The 19,564-nt window shown below is 41.2% G+C and overlaps 2 protein-coding genes across 5 annotated transcripts; one reads left to right on the top strand and one right to left on the bottom strand.

Annotated features, from left to right (window-relative positions):
- Nucleotides 1–1,111: 1,111 nt before the first annotated feature.
- Nucleotides 1,112–12,416, bottom strand: pank1b (pantothenate kinase 1b). 3 transcript variants are annotated; one of them, XM_020046885.3, is made up of 8 exons: nt 10,873–11,823; nt 9,156–9,252; nt 8,446–8,798; nt 7,975–8,234; nt 7,271–7,447; nt 7,037–7,160; nt 4,298–4,423; nt 1,112–4,023 (listed from the first exon to the last, which is right to left on the bottom strand). In XM_020046885.3, the coding sequence occupies exons 3-8, from the start codon at nt 8,779–8,781 to the stop codon at nt 3,964–3,966; spliced, it is 1,083 nt and encodes a 360-aa protein (XP_019902444.1). In that variant the 5' UTR covers nt 8,782–8,798; nt 9,156–9,252; nt 10,873–11,823; the 3' UTR covers nt 1,112–3,963. The 3 variants fall into 3 exon arrangements, with proteins under 3 accessions (XP_019902444.1, XP_010893902.2, XP_010893903.1); XM_010895600.5 differs by lacking the exons at nt 9,156–9,252; nt 10,873–11,823 and adding an exon at nt 11,857–12,416; XM_010895601.5 differs by lacking the exon at nt 9,156–9,252 and having other exon boundaries at nt 10,873–11,824.
- A 754-nt stretch (nt 12,417–13,170) lies between these two features.
- Nucleotides 13,171–15,252, top strand: LOC105025152 (5-hydroxytryptamine receptor 7). Of its 2 annotated transcripts, XM_020046414.1 has the most exons (3): nt 13,171–13,541; nt 13,725–13,872; nt 14,258–15,252. In XM_020046414.1, exons 1-3 carry the CDS (start codon nt 13,391–13,393, stop codon nt 15,012–15,014), a joined length of 1,056 nt encoding a protein of 351 aa, XP_019901973.1. In that variant the 5' UTR covers nt 13,171–13,390; the 3' UTR covers nt 15,015–15,252. The 2 variants fall into 2 exon arrangements, with proteins under 2 accessions (XP_019901973.1, XP_010893957.2); XM_010895655.2 differs by having other exon boundaries at nt 13,171–13,872.
- Nucleotides 15,253–19,564: the final 4,312 nt, after the last annotated feature.

Here is a 19,564-nt window from a genome sequence, read left to right as displayed (position 1 = left end):
CAAATGCTCCATTCTGTTCCAAGGCAAATGAAGTGGGATAACGTTGATGCTGCTAATAAAGTTTAACAAATCTGAAACAGAAAATAATACAATGAGGTCAAAGACAAAGTTACTTAGTTGCAGTGATAATCTGGTTCCTTTTAGACCCATTCCAGGATTTGGAACAAATCATCAATCCCTTGATTAAATTAATTGTGAGAACAGAATCTGTGAAACATCTAGTGGTCCCAGAGATGTTTGAGAACCACAAAATCTAGTTTGATTCAGACAAACTGCCCAGTTTCTCAGTAACTAGTACTCCCTAAATAATTTCTTGGCTTACCCTGGCTAAGCCTTTCTAAACATTTAACCTAGACCTGCTCATGAAGGTCATTGGTGGAGGTAAATTCCTTATCTAACTAAAAGACCTTACAGAGATGGAGGTTGTTCTTAAATCTCTAGAACTGCTATATGTAAGGAAAAAACAAGGAACTCTTTCCCATGTGACTGAGAATGTTAACAAAGGATGTGATCAAACTGTGTCAACAAGAACCGTCCAATGAAAACTACACTGATGGTTATTATAGTGGGAAAATATTCCTGTTAGGGGCATTTTCTGGGCTGGGTATGAGTCCACTTAACCCCTTAGAGGGACAGGTCACAGCAAATCATAACAAAATTATTCTGAGCCATCACCTTTATCCGAAGGTGAAACATTTCTATCCTGTTGGGAGTGGTCTGTTTGGTCTCTTCCAAAAAAATCACTGAATTGTTTAATGAATAAGTGTTTAATGTTTTACTATGAAAATTATGTAACTCAGTTGAACAGCTATGGAGCATTTTGGACCAAAATGTTAGACAGCGCTCTCCACCACCATCATCAACACACCAAAACATTTTTTGGGGGGAAGAATGGTGTTTCAGTAGAGTTCCAGAGACGAGTGGAATCTATGCCAAGTAGCATTTAAGCTGTTCTTCTGGCTCTTGGTTTTTTTCGTTCATTTTGTTTTTCCTTTTGATTTGTCACACGTCTGTATATATTAATGTTCTGCGGCACCTTGAGGCCCACAGCTATTTCAACAGAAACACAATCCTCTATATAATAAAGCCTGAAATGCCTGAAAAACACAACTTAAAGAACAGTTTTAATGATGACAATTAAGTATGGCTGAAGCTACAAGGCCCAGTTTAGTATTCCAGTAAAATCAGGTTCAGAGTAACATAATTTGCCATGACTAATCATATACAGTAATTTAAAACGTGTAATGCACAAATCAAATCAACATGCAGGTGGAATCTCATTCAGGATGTATTAGGATTAATAACAATCACTTTGATGTTAGCTGAGCACACCTAACTTGTTTTCATTTTCCTTTTAGTTTCTACATCTAGAGATTGGCATTAGAGTGATTTGCTAGCAACAGCTAAAAATTCAACTAAACTGTACCTTGTCCCGCACAATTACTCTCCTCCAAGGGAGATTTTTCTCCTCCCAATTTCAAGCCAAATTCTCAATTATGGCTTTGCCTCATTACTAAAACTCTACAGCAGGTTGGGAGATTTGGATATAGAGATATTTTCTCCAGTTGATAGAGTAGTGTACTTTTAATTACACTACTCTATCAACCAGGACGTAATTACAAGCACATACACACTGGGGCAGAGCACATTCCTCAGCCAACAACTACAATTGAGCTTACAGGTGGCCGAACTACCACTAGGAGTCTACAAAGCACTATAAGGACATACATGGCAAACCTGTCCAACATCGACCCATGCTCCGTGGCTTTGAAACATGACCAGGATTCAAACTCTTGACCACAATGACAGAGTACTAATTTATACTTTCATAAACCTTCCAGGAATACCACCACCAACCTTTTTTGCTGAATTGAGTCTCAGCTTGTATAGTCAGTTAAAGTCGCAATTTTCCAAAATGATGATTGGTCGACACCTTGGGTAAATGAGACGCTATTGAGGAAAGGGTCTGCGGTTGTAATTAAGAAAAAAAGCATGAACTGGAGAAACCCCTGAAGGAGTTGTACAGGACAAACGTGAGTACACATTAGCGTTTTCAGAATTACCATTTTCCAGGTGTCGGTAACACAAAATTGTTGCTAGCAAATCCTACTAACACCGATTGCTTCTCAAATCAAGATTGTATAGTATGTTACATAGTATGCTCAGATAGTATGTTAGCTCATCCAGTCTGAAATAGTCCAAGATGGCACCCTATATAATGCAGTGCACTAGCATAGTCGGGCCATGCACGCTGGTCCAGTTTTTTTAGACTGATTTTAGTCATAGTTTGAGTAAAAAGAAATGCAGTGAAAACAACCAGGACAGTAGCTCTCCAAGAACAGGCTTGACCCCTGGACTAAAAATATGTCAAGTTTTTCTTCCCAAATGAACACTAGCTGGTCAAAGTAGGCAATAGCAAGATCACAGTTTGACAGTACAGGGCGCCGTTTCAGAAGCAGCCTGGGTATATTGTTCAGATGAGGGTTTGGTGGCAGGAAGGCAGAAGGGGATGCAGCTCTCAGCACTAAGGCCAGCTATGCAGTTTCACTTGAAACCAAATGCCATCATGAAATGTCATGAAATGTAACCAAGACACAACAGGAGTCAAATCTCCTTTGGAACAGTGTTGAGAGTACTCAGCGCAGTACCTCCAAAACACGCATTACTGTTAGTTACGTTCATAAAACATACTGATGATTACAGAAGCAGGTACACATGGACTGCGTCTTTAAAGAGAATGAATACATGTAGAAGTAGTTTCACATAAAGATGTTTGGAAACGTATGATTCACAATAAACACATTGCGCTACTGTGATTTAGTACAGAAGGCTTGGTCCCATAGTTATTGGTGTCGGATAAACAACGTCTGAATTATAAGGCGTGGAATATGAAACGACAGAACTAGACTACAATGAATACGGAAGGTGAATGGTGGGCACTGGTCATTCCACTGCTACTGGACAACAGATCTCTACAGGCAGGACTGGTCCAAGAGATCAATATAGACAGCACTGGTCCAACAGATCCCTATAGACAATACTGGTCCAACAGATCCCTATAGACAGTACTGGTCCAACCGATCCCTATAGACAATACTGGTCCAACAGATCCCTATAGACAGTACTGGTACAACCGATCCCTATAGACAATACTGGTCCAACAGATCCCTATAGACAATACTGGTCCAACAGATCCCTATAGACAATACTGGTCCAACAGATCCCTATAGACAGTACTGGACAACCGTGAATAACAAGGGAGGACACTGGTCATTGTGTTGCTGATCGAACATAACCATTAATGAAAATGTTTTAGGAGGTATTGCAGTGTGGCATTATGCAAAATCAACCCAATCTAATGTAGCTACTGCTTAATGGTCAATATTTAACAAATTGGCTAAAGCGCAGATAACAGGGTTGACAGAAGCAGTTGACAGCAACTGCTTACTGTTCACATGTAGAGTCAGATAATACATTTGATTACATCTCAAATCATATCACAGAACATTGGGTTGATTGAAAAAAGTGCAAAGGCTAGCTGAAAGCAAATGCTTCTAAATTAAAGATCAGTTAAACATCTTGTAAGTACTTAATATAAAAAGAAAAAAATAAGGAATCAATAAGTTATCATGCCCCCCCCCCCTCAGAATCACAAACAAGTAAAAAAAGCAAAAACACAGGATCAGGGATCAGTAGCATTTGGCTTAAGCACACACTATATACAGTTTAGTGTTTTTAGAAACAATAAGTACCAGGAAGGTTGCTTTTCAGCAAATAAAACACAAACCACGTCTCCTCTCGCCTGCATTCATAATGTTAAAAATCATGTTTCTAAAACATCAGCAGACAAGGAGGGTAATTAGTAAAACCTCTTAAAACAGTTAAATTATTCAAATAGCCCCTTCTGAAACCACAGAGCAGCAATATCTTGTGGTGGGAGCGGTCTCTGTCCATGACTCTGTCTCAAAGGTCGTCTGTCATCTTCAGTAGTTCCAGGAAGGCACCGACGGCCCCAAAATAACCCTAAAAAAAGAGGGCTTAGGTCAGCTCATTATCGGATCATGTATTTGACTAGGTTATCATTAGCAACCTTGATTCTTCTACTCAGCGCTCAACTTTAACCAATCCAAATATAGGCAGTTGTGTTTACATATTTTATGGTACAACTAAGAGGCAAAATGTACAGTGTGCTGTTAGGACAAAGAATCGTCTCTAACATTACACATTAAACTGCACTGCAAGACACTGCCCTGTGATCAATGCATTCCATCATGTGACCATTTTGCTAATGACTTACCTCATGCTCCAAGAAGAGAGCTTTTAATTGTCCTTTGGACCAGAAGTCCATGGCATATGCAAGCAGCTTCGTTGACACAGTATTGATTCTCAGGAAATTTCCAACAAACACAACTCTTTCAATTTTCTGAAAGACAACATTGAACCTTTGGTAAACTGACATTTTATAGCTACCCAGACTGTTTCACAAAGTAAGACAGAATTAAAATAAAAATGGAATTGTGTTTAAAAAAAAAAGATTTGTCTCAAGAGCATAAGTCTGCTCTCTCAGACTAACGCAAATTCACAATATATACTAGTTAATTGTGTTTGGACAAACATAAGGCATTCATAATGCATTTAATCTCCTATTGTGTACTAACCAGTTTAATAACTATGCGACTACACATACTACGGTCTTCTACTGGTTATTTTAACTTGACTATTATTATTATTACTATATTATTTTAACATAACTTTTAAGAGAGGTGCACATATTTACATCTGCTGGAGCCTGGTATGTACATAATGAATCAAGGTAATTTGATTGAAATGTCTGGCTGCCATCTAGGGGAGAGAACCTGAAGTTACAACAGTAAGAGGAACTGTCTCGAGCTTCAGTGACTTGGTATTAAGTGAGAGTTGCGTTGAGCAAGAGCCAAAAAAAGACTCAACTCCTGTGAATGAAATAGTTGCAGGGGTGCCAGATTAACAGGCCTGTTGATTCAAGAGAAAATAATTCACCAACAAAAAAAGAAAAGTTCTTCTTTGTGATTGCGATGTCAAGACCGATTCTAAGAACTTAACTTCTTGTTATGGCAATCATACATAACTTCATAAGTTTTTATCAACAAATGAAACCATAAAAAAATAAAATCTTATTAAAATACACAGATCAGCCATAACATTATGACCACCTGCCTTGGGTAGGTCCCCCCTTTGCCGCCAAAACTGCCCTGGCCCGTCGAGGCATGGACCTCTGAAGGTGTGCGGTGGTATCTGGCACCAAGACGTTAGCAGAAGATCCTTTAAGTCCTGTAAGTTGCAAGGTGGGGCCTCCATGGATCGGACCAGTTTGTCCAGCACATCCCAAAGACGCTCAATTGGATTGAGATCTGGGGAATTTGGAGGGCAGGGCAACACCTTGAACTCGTTGTTGTGTTCCTCACATCATTCCTGAACCATGTTTGCTTTGTGTCAGGGTGCATTATCCTGCTGAAAGAGGCCAATGTCATCAGGGAATACCGTTGCCTTGAAAGGGAGCACATGGTTTGCAACAATGCTCAGGTATGTGGTACATCCACATGAATGGCAGGACCAAAGGTTTCCCAGCAGAACATTGGCCAAAGCATCACATTGCCTCCGTCAGCTTGCCTTCTTCCCATAGTGCATCCTGGTGCCATGTGTTCTCCAGGTAAGCGACGCACACGCACCCGGCCATCCACGTGATGTAAAAGGAAACGTGATTCATCAGACCAGGCCACCTTCTTCCATTGCTCCATGGTCCAGTTCTGATGCTCACGTGCCAATTGTAGGCGCTTTCAGCAGTGGACAGTAATCAGCATGTGCACCCTGACTGGTCTGCGGCTACGCATGCCCCATACGCAACAAACTGCAATGCACTGTGTGTTTTGACACCTTTCTATCAGTACCAGCATTCACTTGTTCAGCAATTAGAGCTACAGTAGCTCGCCAGTTGGATCGGACCACACGGGCCAGCCTTTGATCCCCACATGCATCAATGAGCCTTGGCCGCCCATGAACCTGTCGCCGGTTCACTGCTTTTCCTTCCTTGGACCACGTTTGATAGGTACTGACCACTGCAAACCGGGAACACCCCACAGGGGCTGCAGTTTTGGAGATGCTCTGACCCAGTAGTCTAGCCATCACAATTTGGGCCCTTGTCAAAGTCGCTCAGATCCTTACGCTTGCCCATTTTTCCTGCTTTTAAAACATCAACTTTGAGGACAGAATGTTCACTTGGTGCCTAATAAATCCCTCCCACTGACAGGTGCCATGATAACGAGATTATCAGTGTTATTCACTTCACATGTCAGTAGTTATAATTTTATGGCTGTATGTTTATCGGTGTCTGTTCAAATGCACTCCATGGGCAATTGTGGAAATTCTATAGCAATGTAGAATGGTAAAGTGGATATGTAATGGATGAATAATCACTTGCATTGAATACTAAGAATGGAAGAAACCAACAATTTTTCATTTGAATGGGCACATTAGTGCATCATCTGTGCTTTGTGAGTATGTTTTAAGACTTCCCTAAATTCAAACACTACCATGTGGATACTGAGATAGTCAAGAAAGCTCTGCAAATGTGTACGTCATGCTCAAAACATTACAATAGGATTGCTCAAGGGGGACAATCTTCACATTTTATTGGTGAGAAAGCTTCATGCTGTTGTTCTGTGTGCTTTGATAGCCCTGTACAATGCTGCTTGATCTCCATGCCACAAGGCAACACTGTAAAGAAGCTGAAAGCACACAGAGTCCATTCCCTTCATCCATCACACTGGCTGCGGAATTCACCTTAAACACTTTGGTTTTATTGTGAAGGTACTGTGCAGCACCGTGACAAATTTGACCTTTTTGCCGCACCCCAGTTTTGTATATTTTCACTGTTAAACCTAGAACAACAACTCATTGAAGCATGACTTGCAATGAAACAAAATAAAAGACACCTGCCACATGTGGTTTTAAATGTGAACTTGGTTAACACTCAAAAAGCTAATGATCTACCTCATACCTCATTCACAGCACACATACGAGCAATAGAACCAATGTTGTTGGTGATGGTAACAAGAGTGGCTCGCGCTAGGTCCTCCTTACTGATGCTGTCACGCTTCTCCTTGCTCATCATATGACCAAAACTGCAATGAAAATGTAAATGGGTTAGTTTAATTAGTACTTGTGTTTTCAAAGCATAACTGTTGCTGGATGTCTAGAGGGTGAAACACATCGGGCCTTGAAGGGACGTCACCTTGAAGCAACCGCCGAACCCTGAAGACCAAAGCGTTCGTAGTCTCCTCCGTAGATGTCCTTCACCAGCTTGTCCACGTTGCTGCTGTCCCCCTTCGCTGCCATTTCCAGGGCCTCCTCAAATGTCTCACAGCCAGTCAGCAAGCAGCAGAGGCCTAGGAATGTACCACCTCCCAAACTGCGGGGAGGCAGGCCATTATGTGAACTACTACTCAGCAGACTGTGCCAACTGTTCAGCTTGCAGGTTATTGTCCATTGTCAAATTCCACTCAGCTGACCAAATTGAGAAGTTTCATTTGTTTCAGAGATTAGCTTGCAGGAAACAAAGTCAAATTTGAAAATGTTGTTGCCTTGCGGACATGATGACAACTATCTTGATTCTTAAACTTGAATACAACAAATATCCAAGGAAGCGAGCACGGTGTCGCGGCAACAGTTATCAATAGCCAATTGTCCGTATTTCACTGAACCAATTAATTAACATTTTTGGTTTATTCACGGTAATAGCAATACTCATGCACTGGTTTTCGAAATTTTATGTAAACCTTAACAGGGACATAAGTTATTATCTGTGATCCTATGGAAATGGAACCATGTGCCAATAACAGACCAAATAAATGCATATATCATGACATTGAGTATGGCAGGACATAATATGGTGTATGTTTGCCTGAACTCAAATAGCTACAATAAAGACGTACACACCTGGTCCCTGTGATCCGTTTATAGTTGTCCTTGGAATAGACGGCCAGGACGCTGACCCCCGAGCCAATGTTCACCAGCAACATGGGGAATGGGTTGTCAAGGCAACACGTTCTCTTAACACAGTTCTCACTCTCGGGTTCAGAGGGGTTCTCGAAAAAGAAGCACTCAGGACGGCCGTTGAACCCCACCGAGTCCACATACAGAAGACCCTGGATGAGACAGTCCAGCTCATCCAGTTTCTGTAGTTCCAGGTTTGCAACCTGGGAGATGGAAAGCAGAAGATGCATAAGACTGGGACAGAAAGAGAGACTAGGAGTGGTTTTGAAGCAACTGTAACTGTTCCAAATTACAGAGCGGTCAGTAACAACCCTAAAGCAGGCTAGGATGAGCCATCCACATCTAAACACGTCCAATTACATGAGAGACCCTGTTTTCGGCAATGATCGTGGCACACTAACTGACAACACGCACCGTCCTGAAGTCATCCTCAAACTTGTAGGCCCCCCCACCAGTGGCACAGAGCGTGGTATGAAGACTGGAGAAATTCTTATCCCTGCCCATCTGGATGAATCCCAGCATGTCATGGGTGGGGAAGCGGATGAAGTGCAAGTTGCCCTTTCGACCACACATGGTCAGGTTCTTCAGCTCCAGGTGGACATCGCGGATGCCAGTGTCGCCGTAGGCCACGTTGGAGGTCAGGTATCGTCGGATGCTCTTCAGGCTCTCCACCTCCTCCTGTTCCTCCTCTGCCGTTATGTCCTTGGGCTCAAAGTAGACCAGCTTAACCAGCGTGCCACCAATGTCCATTCCAAACCAGGGGAAGGCTGCAAGACAAAGGGAATTTTCATAGACAAGTTCCTACATTCAGAAAGAGCTTGGTCATTGCTTGTAGAAATTACTGTTTACCTAATCTGAAATGTTCTAGGGAAATGGATTATCAAGCTCTCGAAAACAAAAGTCTGTCTGTCACAGCTACTGTAAGATAATTCTAAACAGGCCTACCATTAAATGGTGCAAACCCTCAGACCTATGTTGCATTTTCTAAATTAATTTAAGACTAAACCCTTGAAATAATGCACACATCATACAGAAGGTCTTCTTATTAGTTGTTCATCCAGAGACATTCTCTCTCTTTTTTTGGAGGGGAACAGAGGGAGATAGAAGAAGGAGGGTCCTCTCACATTCACAGCAGTCTGTTCATTCTACAACAAAAGCTGAGCTTTGTTGCCATGGAAATACCAGCATGGAGAGAAGATTGCCTGGAGATCCAGCCCAACCCTGTACAGCACAATGAATATGTAGTCAATACATAGGCAGGCATGCTGGTTTCTTCCTCCTGGCTTTTCAGTTTAATAGCAGTTTATTTGTCATAGTGGTGTATAGTCGCTTAAAGCTCTTTCCACAAACCAGAGTTGTCTGGTTCTACATTCCTCTGTGTGAAGCTACTGAATAGAAGTTACCAAAATACATTATCAAGGAGGGAAATCTGGATTGTTTCTGTCCGGACAGCCCTGCATCCTCATGTCACACCCGGTATCTGAGACACATTTCCTGGCCACTTTTGAAACTGGTGAATGATGTGTTTGGCATAAAGATGGGGGATTTACAAAATTACACTGATTGATCAGATGGTGGCACTGTAATACGTGTTAGAAAATGTTAACTTTCCAAGGTCACACCACTCACCCATTTTGACCTATAATCATGAAATTCAGTAGATACGTCCCGCACCTAAAATGGAACATATTTACCTAAAGAATGCATAAAGTCTGCCATGACAGCTTTTACACCTTTTTCAATAAAGTTTAAAAAATATTACATTTCTCCTCTGGTGACAAATGAAGCGTCATTCTGAACAGTAAAATTCTTGTGACATGGGTGAATGATTTTTCTTGTCATAGAGATCCAACATCCCTGAGGGAGGACATGCTTACTTTTGCTTTTTTGTTCTAGCCTTCTTGTTATAGGTCTGGCTTAGGTTGTAAATGTACCATATTTCCTCATAGCGGATTGCACAAGTATATTAGTGGTGTAGTGGTAGACACCAAAGACACAATTTTGATGAAACCCGAGAGAACGATGCATCTTGTCAGAGAGATCTGATCTGAGAGATCTGACATTATCAAAATCACAGTAATTGGCCCATTAATATTGTAATTTAACAAATCGGGGGCTGACCGATTCACTGTTGTCTAGCAGTTTTTACTATATTCTTACAGTATATTCCAAATGTTTCAGTATCTGCAACTCCTCAGGTAAGATCTTAACCCTGTCTTAGTGGACTGAGTAAAATACATAAAACAGACAACAGGGAGCAGCAGGTCTTTAACCGGAAGCCATGGGACCCAGGGCACTGTGACTGGCAGCGTTTATAGGTGAAAGGTTTGTTTACTCTCTTACCACAAGGTCCAGGGAGCAAAGCACTCAGTCAGAATAGAGCTGCACAGTGGTCACTCAAACTCGCCTGTGCAACTAAGGACCAAAGATCAAGTCAATGGGAATGATTTCAGCTTGACGCCAGACATTTCACAGTTAAAGCAGATTGGCTGTGCTCCATTTACTGTGGAGTATTCAAATGATGACATGTGAAAAAAATATAGGTATTTGTCTTTATGCCCAGTGTTGTCAGGAACTTGCAGCTGTGTGCATAATCAGTACTACTGAATTATATAATAGAAGTGGTCTGTTAGGATTCCAGACATATTTGCACAGTGCCCAGAGGAATGCAGACAAGCCAGCGTAGGGTTGTAGCAAGTCCTTGGATAAATAGCTGGCCTGCGTTCATTCAAGAGCCTCAAGCCGGTTAAATGCTGCTTCTTACCAGACAAATAGTTCAGTATTCCAAAGTTCAAGATTCCAGACATTTATTCTATGAGTATATTTTATATAAACTCTTACCTGGCTTTTTTACTATAAGCTTCATTGTTATCCTCAGGTCAAGGTGCTTATGATCAAACAAACTTAAATCCAAGATTTAGGCTATAGGTTGTATCACTTAGTTCTACTGAATTGTGGTCCAATGTCTTCAGAGCAATAAAGCAGATAACACTCCCCGGGCATGGTGATATAAAATGTGTTTTACTGTGTTACAGTGGAAACAAAAATCCAGTGTTGTATATAGGGCTGGCTGGCTCTATCAGTTTCTTCAGACGGCTGATTGGCCGAAATGAACTGGCCCTCATATCAGCAGCGATTTCAGCAGACCTTCTGACTCTTGAACGACCAATGAAATGAGTCTTCGGGCAACATCAAAGGTCTCACAATAACAAAGGGGAGGAGATAAAGTATATATGTCATGTTCTATTACCCGGAGGGTTATCCTACGTTTTGGAGAAAAATGTGTTTGTCATATAAACTCATTCCAAAATTGACAAATAATAGTGTGAACTATTTATGATAACAGATAACAATGTATAATTATTGACTATAATTGCTTGGATATAATAATTGTTAATTAATTATGTAATGTAGTTTAAATATAAAATAATACAATAACAAATACGTTCACAGGCCCAGTCTTTTTCACAAACAGTAGGCTATCAAATGGGGAATTGCGGGACTGCTTGGTTATTGACATTTTTGACAAAGAATCACACCACAAAGAGGTATTCTTTCCTGCAGGACCATGTCTAACTGATTCATTGTTTCATGCAAAAAGTGTCCGAATGGCATAATATAAAATCCAGACGACCGGACTTGGACACCAAGAATGCAAACAGTGCTTTGATCGAAACCCCTGCTGTCTCGTACAGAAATTGTATAGGGCAGAATGTGTACCTCGAACGTCGACTTATTTACATAAAGCATCCACAAGTACGGGTTTTTGACAGCCGGCATGACAGCATTAGACTAATACGTTGTTTCAATATTGTACTAACTTACGCGGTCTGTTCTTTTTGCCAGAATCCATTCTTCTCCTAAGTCTGCACCGCTTTGGAGGCGACCCATTATTATGGACATCCTCCTGAAGATGGTGGAAATTTTCTATTCCATTATGGCTACCACCACCACCACCACTACTACTACTACTACTACCACCACCACCACTACTACTACTACAGTTTCCACAAGCATTGTTACATGTTCCATTTAGACCTAATGCATTGCAGCTCCCAATGTCAGTTTCTGGAGGATGGAATCCATTAGTCAAGCCATTCTCTTGGCAAATGCCTGTTCTTATCATATCCGATGCTTTGCCATTATCCATTTTTTGCGCAGGAAAGCACAAACTGGCCGTGTCACAAAGGGAAAATAACACTGTTTTCATACACGATGTTCCTTCAAAAAGATGTCAGGCTATTTGGTAACGATCGATTGCGAAAGAAAAAAACGTTGTTGCGTCGAAGTGGACAGTGAAACAATGTAACGATCGCTAGGAGGTAGGCTGAGGTCACTGCCGTTCATCTTGCTTCTTCATGCTTCACTCTTGCGGCAACTTCCGAGTTAAAGCCGACCGACTACGTAATAATTGTAGCCTACACCCCCTAAATTTCTCCTTGGGGATAAAAAAAAAAAAGACAGTAGACAATATTTTTGCCTTGTTCTTTGATCCAAATTATTTAATGTCCTAATGTATCACGTATGACGTTCTTGGACTGACTAAGCGAAATAAATATATTTAGCATGTGTAGTGATTAGCGAAGATTATCAACATCATATTTTAGTTTAAGTCTTTAAAGTTGCCAAGTACTTTAGCCTTCCCAGGTTGTGCTTTGCCCTGAAATTGGTCAGGCTAATCCTAAATATAAATACCGGTAGACCCTATTTTGGGGTATGAGTAAAGAAAAATACATACATATTGTTAAATTGTTATGTAATAAAGCCACAGGGTGGCGCCAAAGGATACGCTTCGAAATGAATCTACCCGAACCCTACGCGTTTGTGGTCTCTCCCTACCTCTCTCCCACACGCACACGCACGCACGCACGCATACACGGACACACACACACACACACACACACACACATACATACAAATATGTATAATAAGGTACTGCCAAACGTGTTCCTTCTTTATAAACCCCCAAATCAATTGTAGCCTAAACTTCTGTTAGATGCAAATGCTTTCTTTTGATAGAAAATTGTCCAAGTAGACTATATATATAATTATATCTGCGGGAGCCTGTTCTTCTGTCGTCATTCCTTATACCCTTTCCAACATTTCCTCACTGAGTTCTTTGCTGCGGTAGCCACACGCATGACGGTCACCATATGACTCGCATTGCATCTTTCACAAAATATGAGGTTACATACCATCTTATTTACCTATTAACCTGCTGGCTTCGCGTCGGTGGATGTGTAACGGGACAATTAGCCTAATGTGGTGTTGTGGAAGTTGTGGAAAAGACATATGGAATCAATTAAGTTGGGGAGAAATTATCATTGTTAAGCAATGGGCATCAACTAATTAGCATTTTATGAGATCATATTTGACAAAAGACCTGATGAAAGGACTTGCCGGGACAAGCATGACTACGGAGATGGATCTGCCGCGTCTGTTGAGGGAGCAACAAGCAACAACCTCAGCTTTCCCAAATCTGAGCACCTCAGAGAATGACTCTAGTTGCGGTGAGCAGATTCTCAGCCATGGGATTGTGGAGAAGGTTCTTATCGGTGGAGTTCTCACTGTGCTCACTTTCCTCACAATTGGTGGAAACTTACTTGTAGTGATATCCGTGTGCTTTGTGAAGAAGTTGAAGCAACCCTCTAATTATCTGATTGTCTCACTGGCCGTGGCTGACCTGTCTATAGCGGTGGCGGTGATGCCCTTTGTCAGCATTACGGATCTCATCGGAGGGCAGTGGATCTTTGGACAGGTGTTCTGCAACGTTTTCATTGCCATGGATGTGATGTGTTGCACTGCTTCCATAATGACCCTGTGTGTAATCAGCGTAGACAGGTGAGTCGTGATTACAAATATGATTTTATTTTTGCCCCTCGAACCATTATGCATGAAGGAGAATCTCATTTATGGGACATTTACAACAGAGACAATGTGTACAGTGCTTAACACAAATGATACAGTATTTGTTTCATTTATTCTATGAATGATTATATATTTATAACCCATCCTGTCAACGCTATACCAGGTTATCACTGGAGCACTGACTTTACACCCTCTTCTAACCAACGTAAGGAACTTGATTAGCAGAATTATGTGTGTCAGCACAGGGCTTGAGCAAAAGTCAGTTAAACGGCGGAACATGCCACAATCTATACGATCAGGTATGTGTTTTCGGTTCATGGCTTTGCATGATTCAAAATCAGTCTCTTTGCTGTCACAGGTACCTGGGCATAACTAAACCTTTGACCTATCCGGTGCGACAGAGTGGGAGATGCATGGCCAAAACTGTTCTGCTTGTGTGGCTACTGTCCGCCTCCATCACCCTGCCCCCGCTGTTCGGCTGGGCCCAGAACGTCAACGATGACAAGGTGTGTCTGATCAGCCAGGACGTGGGCTACACCATCTACTCCACCGCCGTCGCGTTCTACATCCCCGTGTCCGTGATGCTGATGATGTACTACCGCATCTATCGAGCGGCCAAGGTGAGCGCCGCCAAGCACACCATCCAAGGGTTCCCCAAGGTGGAGTACGAGGGCAGCGGTGTGGACTGCGCGGCCGCTGCCCTGAAGCTCCAGAAGGAAGTGGAGGAGTGCGCCAGTTTTTCTCGCCTGCTGAAAACCGACAGAAAGAATATTTCCATCTTTAAGCGGGAGCAAAAGGCGGCCGCCACCTTAGGGATTGTTGTGGGGGCCTTCTCCATCTGCTGGCTGCCCTTCTTCCTGCTGTCCACGGCCAGGCCCTTCATATGTGGGGTGGAGTGTAGCTGTGTTCCCCTCTGGGTGGAGCGGCTTCTTCTCTGGCTGGGCTACGCCAACTCTCTCATTAACCCCTTCATCTATGCTTTCTTCAACAGGGACCTGAGGACCACCTACCGCAACATCCTCCTGTGTAGGTACAGGAACATCAACCGCAAACTGTCCGCCGCCAGCATGCACGAGGCCCTTAGACTGGCTGAGAGGCCAGATCCAGTGATCTAGCTGGAGAAGTTCTCCAAAAAAAATTAACACAGGGTCCGACAGGGGTGTCAAGAATCTGTGGGGAAAAAGGATGGATTGTAGAGGATTTGTTTTTTGTACCTTGTAAGAACGCGGAACGCTCCACTTATGCCAAAATATGTGTTTGGTTGAGGGTAAATATTATACTCTTCATACTATTATCACAAATACCACATATACCACAAAGGAATACTATTACTACAACCTGTTTCCAAATAAATTTGGGACGCTGCATAAAATGTGAAGAAAAACAGAATTCAATGATGTGCAAATCATTTAAACCCTATATTCAATAGAAAATAGTACAAAGATAACATACCAAATGTTGAAACTGAGACTTTTTATTGTTTCCTGAAAAATATATGCCCACTTTGAATTTGATGCCAGCAACAAAGTTGGAACATGGGCAAAGTTGTATAATGCTGAAGGTTAATTGGCAACAAATCAAAAAAAATATTGGGTATCAAAAGAGCATCCCAGAGATGATGAGTCATTCTGTAGTAAAGATGGGGAGGGCTTCACCACACTGTGAAAGACTGCGCAAGGAAATAGTGCAACAATTTATCATTGCATGGGCTCAGGAACACATCAGAAAACCATTATCTGTGAACCCAGTACATCGCTGCATCCACAAATGCAAGTTAAAACTGTACCACGCAAAGAAGAAACCATATATAAACAAGATCCAGAAACTCTATTGCATTTTCTGCCCCCAAACTCTTTTAAGAAAACCATGCTCTTGTCTGAAGAATCAAAATCAGAATTTTTTTGGGACGCCACGTCCTCTGGACTAAAGAAGAGAGAAACCATCCTGCTTGTTATCAGCACACAGTTCAAAAGCCAGCATCCGTGATGGTATGGGGGTGCATTAGTGCACATGGCATGGGTGACTTGAACATATGTGAAGGTACCATTAATCCTACACAATACAGGTGCTGGTCATAAAATTAGAATATAATCAAAAAGTTTTTTTATTTCAGTCATTCCATTCAAAAAGTGAAACTTGTTTAACATTCATTCCACACAGACTGATATATTTCAAGTGTTTATTTCTTTAAATTTTTATGATTATAACTGACAACTAATGAAAACCCCAAATTCAGTATCTCAGAAAATTAGAATATTGTGAAAAGGTTCAATATTGAAGTCACCTGGTGCCACACACTAATCAGCGAATTAACCCAAAACACCTGCAAAGGCCTTTAAATAGTTCTGTAGGCAACACAATCATGGAAAAGACTGCTGACTTGACAGCTGTCCAAAAGACGACCATTGACACCTTGCACAAGGAGGGCAAGACACAAAAGTCATAGCTAAAGAGGCTGGCTGTCCACAGAGCTCTGTGTCCAAGCACATTAATAGAGAGGTGAAGGGAAGGAAAAGATGTGGTAGAAAAAAAGTGTACAAGCAATAGGGATAACCGCACCCTGGAGAGGATTGTGAAACAAAACCCATTCAAAAATGTGGGGGAGTGGACTGCAGCTGGAGTCAGTGCTTCAAGAACCACCACGCACAGACGTATGCAAGACATGGGTTTCAGCTGTCGAATTCCTTGTGTCAAGCCACAGCGTCAGAAGCGTCTCGCCTGGGCTAAAGACAAAAAGGACTGGACTGCTGCTGAGTTATGTTCTCTGATGAAAGTAAATCTTGCATTTCCTTTGGAAATCAAGGTCCCAGAGTCAGGAGGAAGAGAGGAGAGGCACATAATCCACGTTGCTTGAAGTCCAGTGTGAAGTTTCCACAGTCAGTGATGGTTTGGGGTGCCATGTCATCTTTCTGGTGTTGGTCCACTCTGTTTTCTGAGGTCCAAAGTCAACGCAGCCATCTACCAGGAAGTTTTAGAGCACTTAATGCTTCCTGCTGCTGACCAACTTTATGGAGATGCACATTTTATTTTCCAACAGGACTTGGCACCTGCACACAGTGCCAAAGCTACCAGTACCTGGTTTAAGGACCATGGTATCCCTGTTCTTAATTGGCCAGCAAACTTGCCTGACCTTAACCCTATAGAAAATCTATGGGGTATTGTGAAGAGGAAGATGCGATATGCCAGACCCAACAATGCAGAAGAGCTGAAGGTCACTATCAGAGCAACCTGGGCTCTCAAAACACCTGAGTAGTGCCACAGACTGATCGACTCCATGCCACGCCACATTGCTGCAGTAATTCAGGCAAAAGGAGTCCCAACTAAGTATTGAGTGCTGTACATGCTCAAACTTTTCATGTTCATACTTTTCAGTTGGCCAACATTTCTACAAATATTTTTTTTGTATTGGTCTTAAGTAATATTCTAATTTTCTGAGATACTGAATTAGGGATTTTCATTAGTTGTCAGTTATAATCATCACTATTAAAAGAAATAAACATTTGAAATATATCAGTATGTGTGTAATGAATGAATATAATATACAAGTTTCACTTTTTGAATGGAATGACTGAAATAAATCAACTTTTTGATGATATTCTAATTTTATGACCAGCACCTGTATATACAGGTTTTGGAGCAACACATGCTGCCATCCAGATTACGTCTTTTCAGGGAAAGCCTGGCTTATTTCTGTAGTAAAGTTTCTGGAGTCCAGGTGCAAAATGACCTGCCTGCAGTGCAGACCTGTCATCCACTGAAAATATTTTCTATATCAATATCCTTTATCAAGCAAGCATGGGAATACATTTAACTTTCAAAACTACAGCAATTTGTCTCCTCATTTCCCAAATGGTTACAGAGTGTTGTTAAAAGAATAGGTGATGCAACACGGGTAAACATGTCTCTGTCCCAATGTTTTTTTAAACGTGTTGCTGCCATCATATTCAAAATGGGCATGCATTTTTCCACAAACATTAACATTTCTCAGTTTCAACATTTGATATGTTGTCTTTGTACTATTTTCAATTTAATACAGGTATACATAATTTGCACATCATTGCATTCTGTTTTTAATTTGGATTTTACGCAGCGTCCCAACTTTTTTGGAAACAGGGTTGTATATGATTATGAATACTATTAATACTCATATTCATTTCCTGAGTAAAGAAGGCTACAATGTATGAATGTGTAGAAATGACATGTTATTGTTCTCAACTGGCACACACAAGCACATCTGCTCCACATCTTGGCAAGGACAGATTCAAAGCATTAGAACACAAAAGTCCCTAATTCTATTTATTTCACCAGTGTATTCTAATAAGCACTTTGAATGGGAGCTGCATTTTAAAGCACACTGAAATCAAATTTTAAGTCACACTGAAAAGCAGACACATTTTGAAGATACTGCAGCATAGCACACTATTGTATTTGATTACAAGTACAAATATTAACTGGCGACTGTGATAAAGTTATGCAGTCATACACATTTGGTGCTTGAAATTGAAAATAATACTCAATAGAAATGTTAAAGTTCATCAATTTCCAGCACAGATGGTGAATCATCATTCCAGTTATATATACAGTATACTGAGTTACATATTAATTATTAATTTCATGCTGTGTTCAGTGAACTGTCTTTAAAACCATGTGTGACATTGAAATAAAAATGTTGACAAAATTGTCATGCACCACATCTTCGTAGCACATCTGAATAGTTGGTCATATGGACATACAATCACTTCCATATTATTGGCACCTTTCACAAAGATGAGCTATAATTATTGTATAGCAGCTATTATACTAACTCTAAGCTATTGTGTATATGCAATAAAAAATATTTAGAAAGAAGAAGAAAAAGTAATGTATCCCAAAATGCCAGATGTCAAAAACATCACTATACATTGTGCTGGGATAATGCCTCTATCTGGAATGTTTTATGGAATTGGAGAACACATTACTAGAGATCTTAGATCATTCCTATACAGACGTTTTGCAGATTCTTTATATCTTTTTTGGTTTGTGCTTATGGACTGCACTCTTCATTTCAAAACACAGGTTATCTCAATCATTGTTTTGCTGAAAGGTGCATTTGTGGGCAAGTGTCAGACTCCTAGAAGAGGCAATCAGACTTTTATCCAGTGTCCTGGTTCCTGGTAGAGTACCTGTCACTAATCGTAACACACTGTCACAGGAACTGTGGAAGAAAAATAGCTCAAGAACATCAATGTTACACATCATACACAGTATTGCTTTTTCTGCATAATTTTTTGCTATCCCACAAGATTGCCATACAGCTCGGTGTTCGTCTCGTCCAACTATAACACCTGCTTCCATTTGAGGTGATAATGCCGTAGCACACCTGCTTCCATTTGAGGTGATAATGCCGTAGCACATCTGCTTCCATTTGAGGTGATAATGCCGTAGCACATCTGTTTACATTTGTCGGTTGTTCTCAAGAAAACGCTTTCTAACGCAACCCTTCTTGGTAGCCTGTTGACATGGGGTGGTATCTAATTGAAGTTATGGAGACTACGCCATCTAGTTATTTAGTTGTACAACCATGTCCCTTTGACTTTTCTTATGCTTTACAAACCAGCTTACCTTAGGCACGTTTATCACTGTTGGAGTGGTTATTAGTGTATTTTTTTACCTGTTTCTGTACCCA

The sequence above is a fragment of the Esox lucius genome, chromosome 5, assembly GCF_011004845.1.
Source record: "Esox lucius isolate fEsoLuc1 chromosome 5, fEsoLuc1.pri, whole genome shotgun sequence".
In the NCBI taxonomy this organism is placed as follows: domain Eukaryota; kingdom Metazoa; phylum Chordata; class Actinopteri; order Esociformes; family Esocidae; genus Esox; species Esox lucius.
The sequence above is the reverse complement of the archived record's forward strand: the minus strand, read 5'-3'. Positions and strand labels throughout refer to the sequence as shown.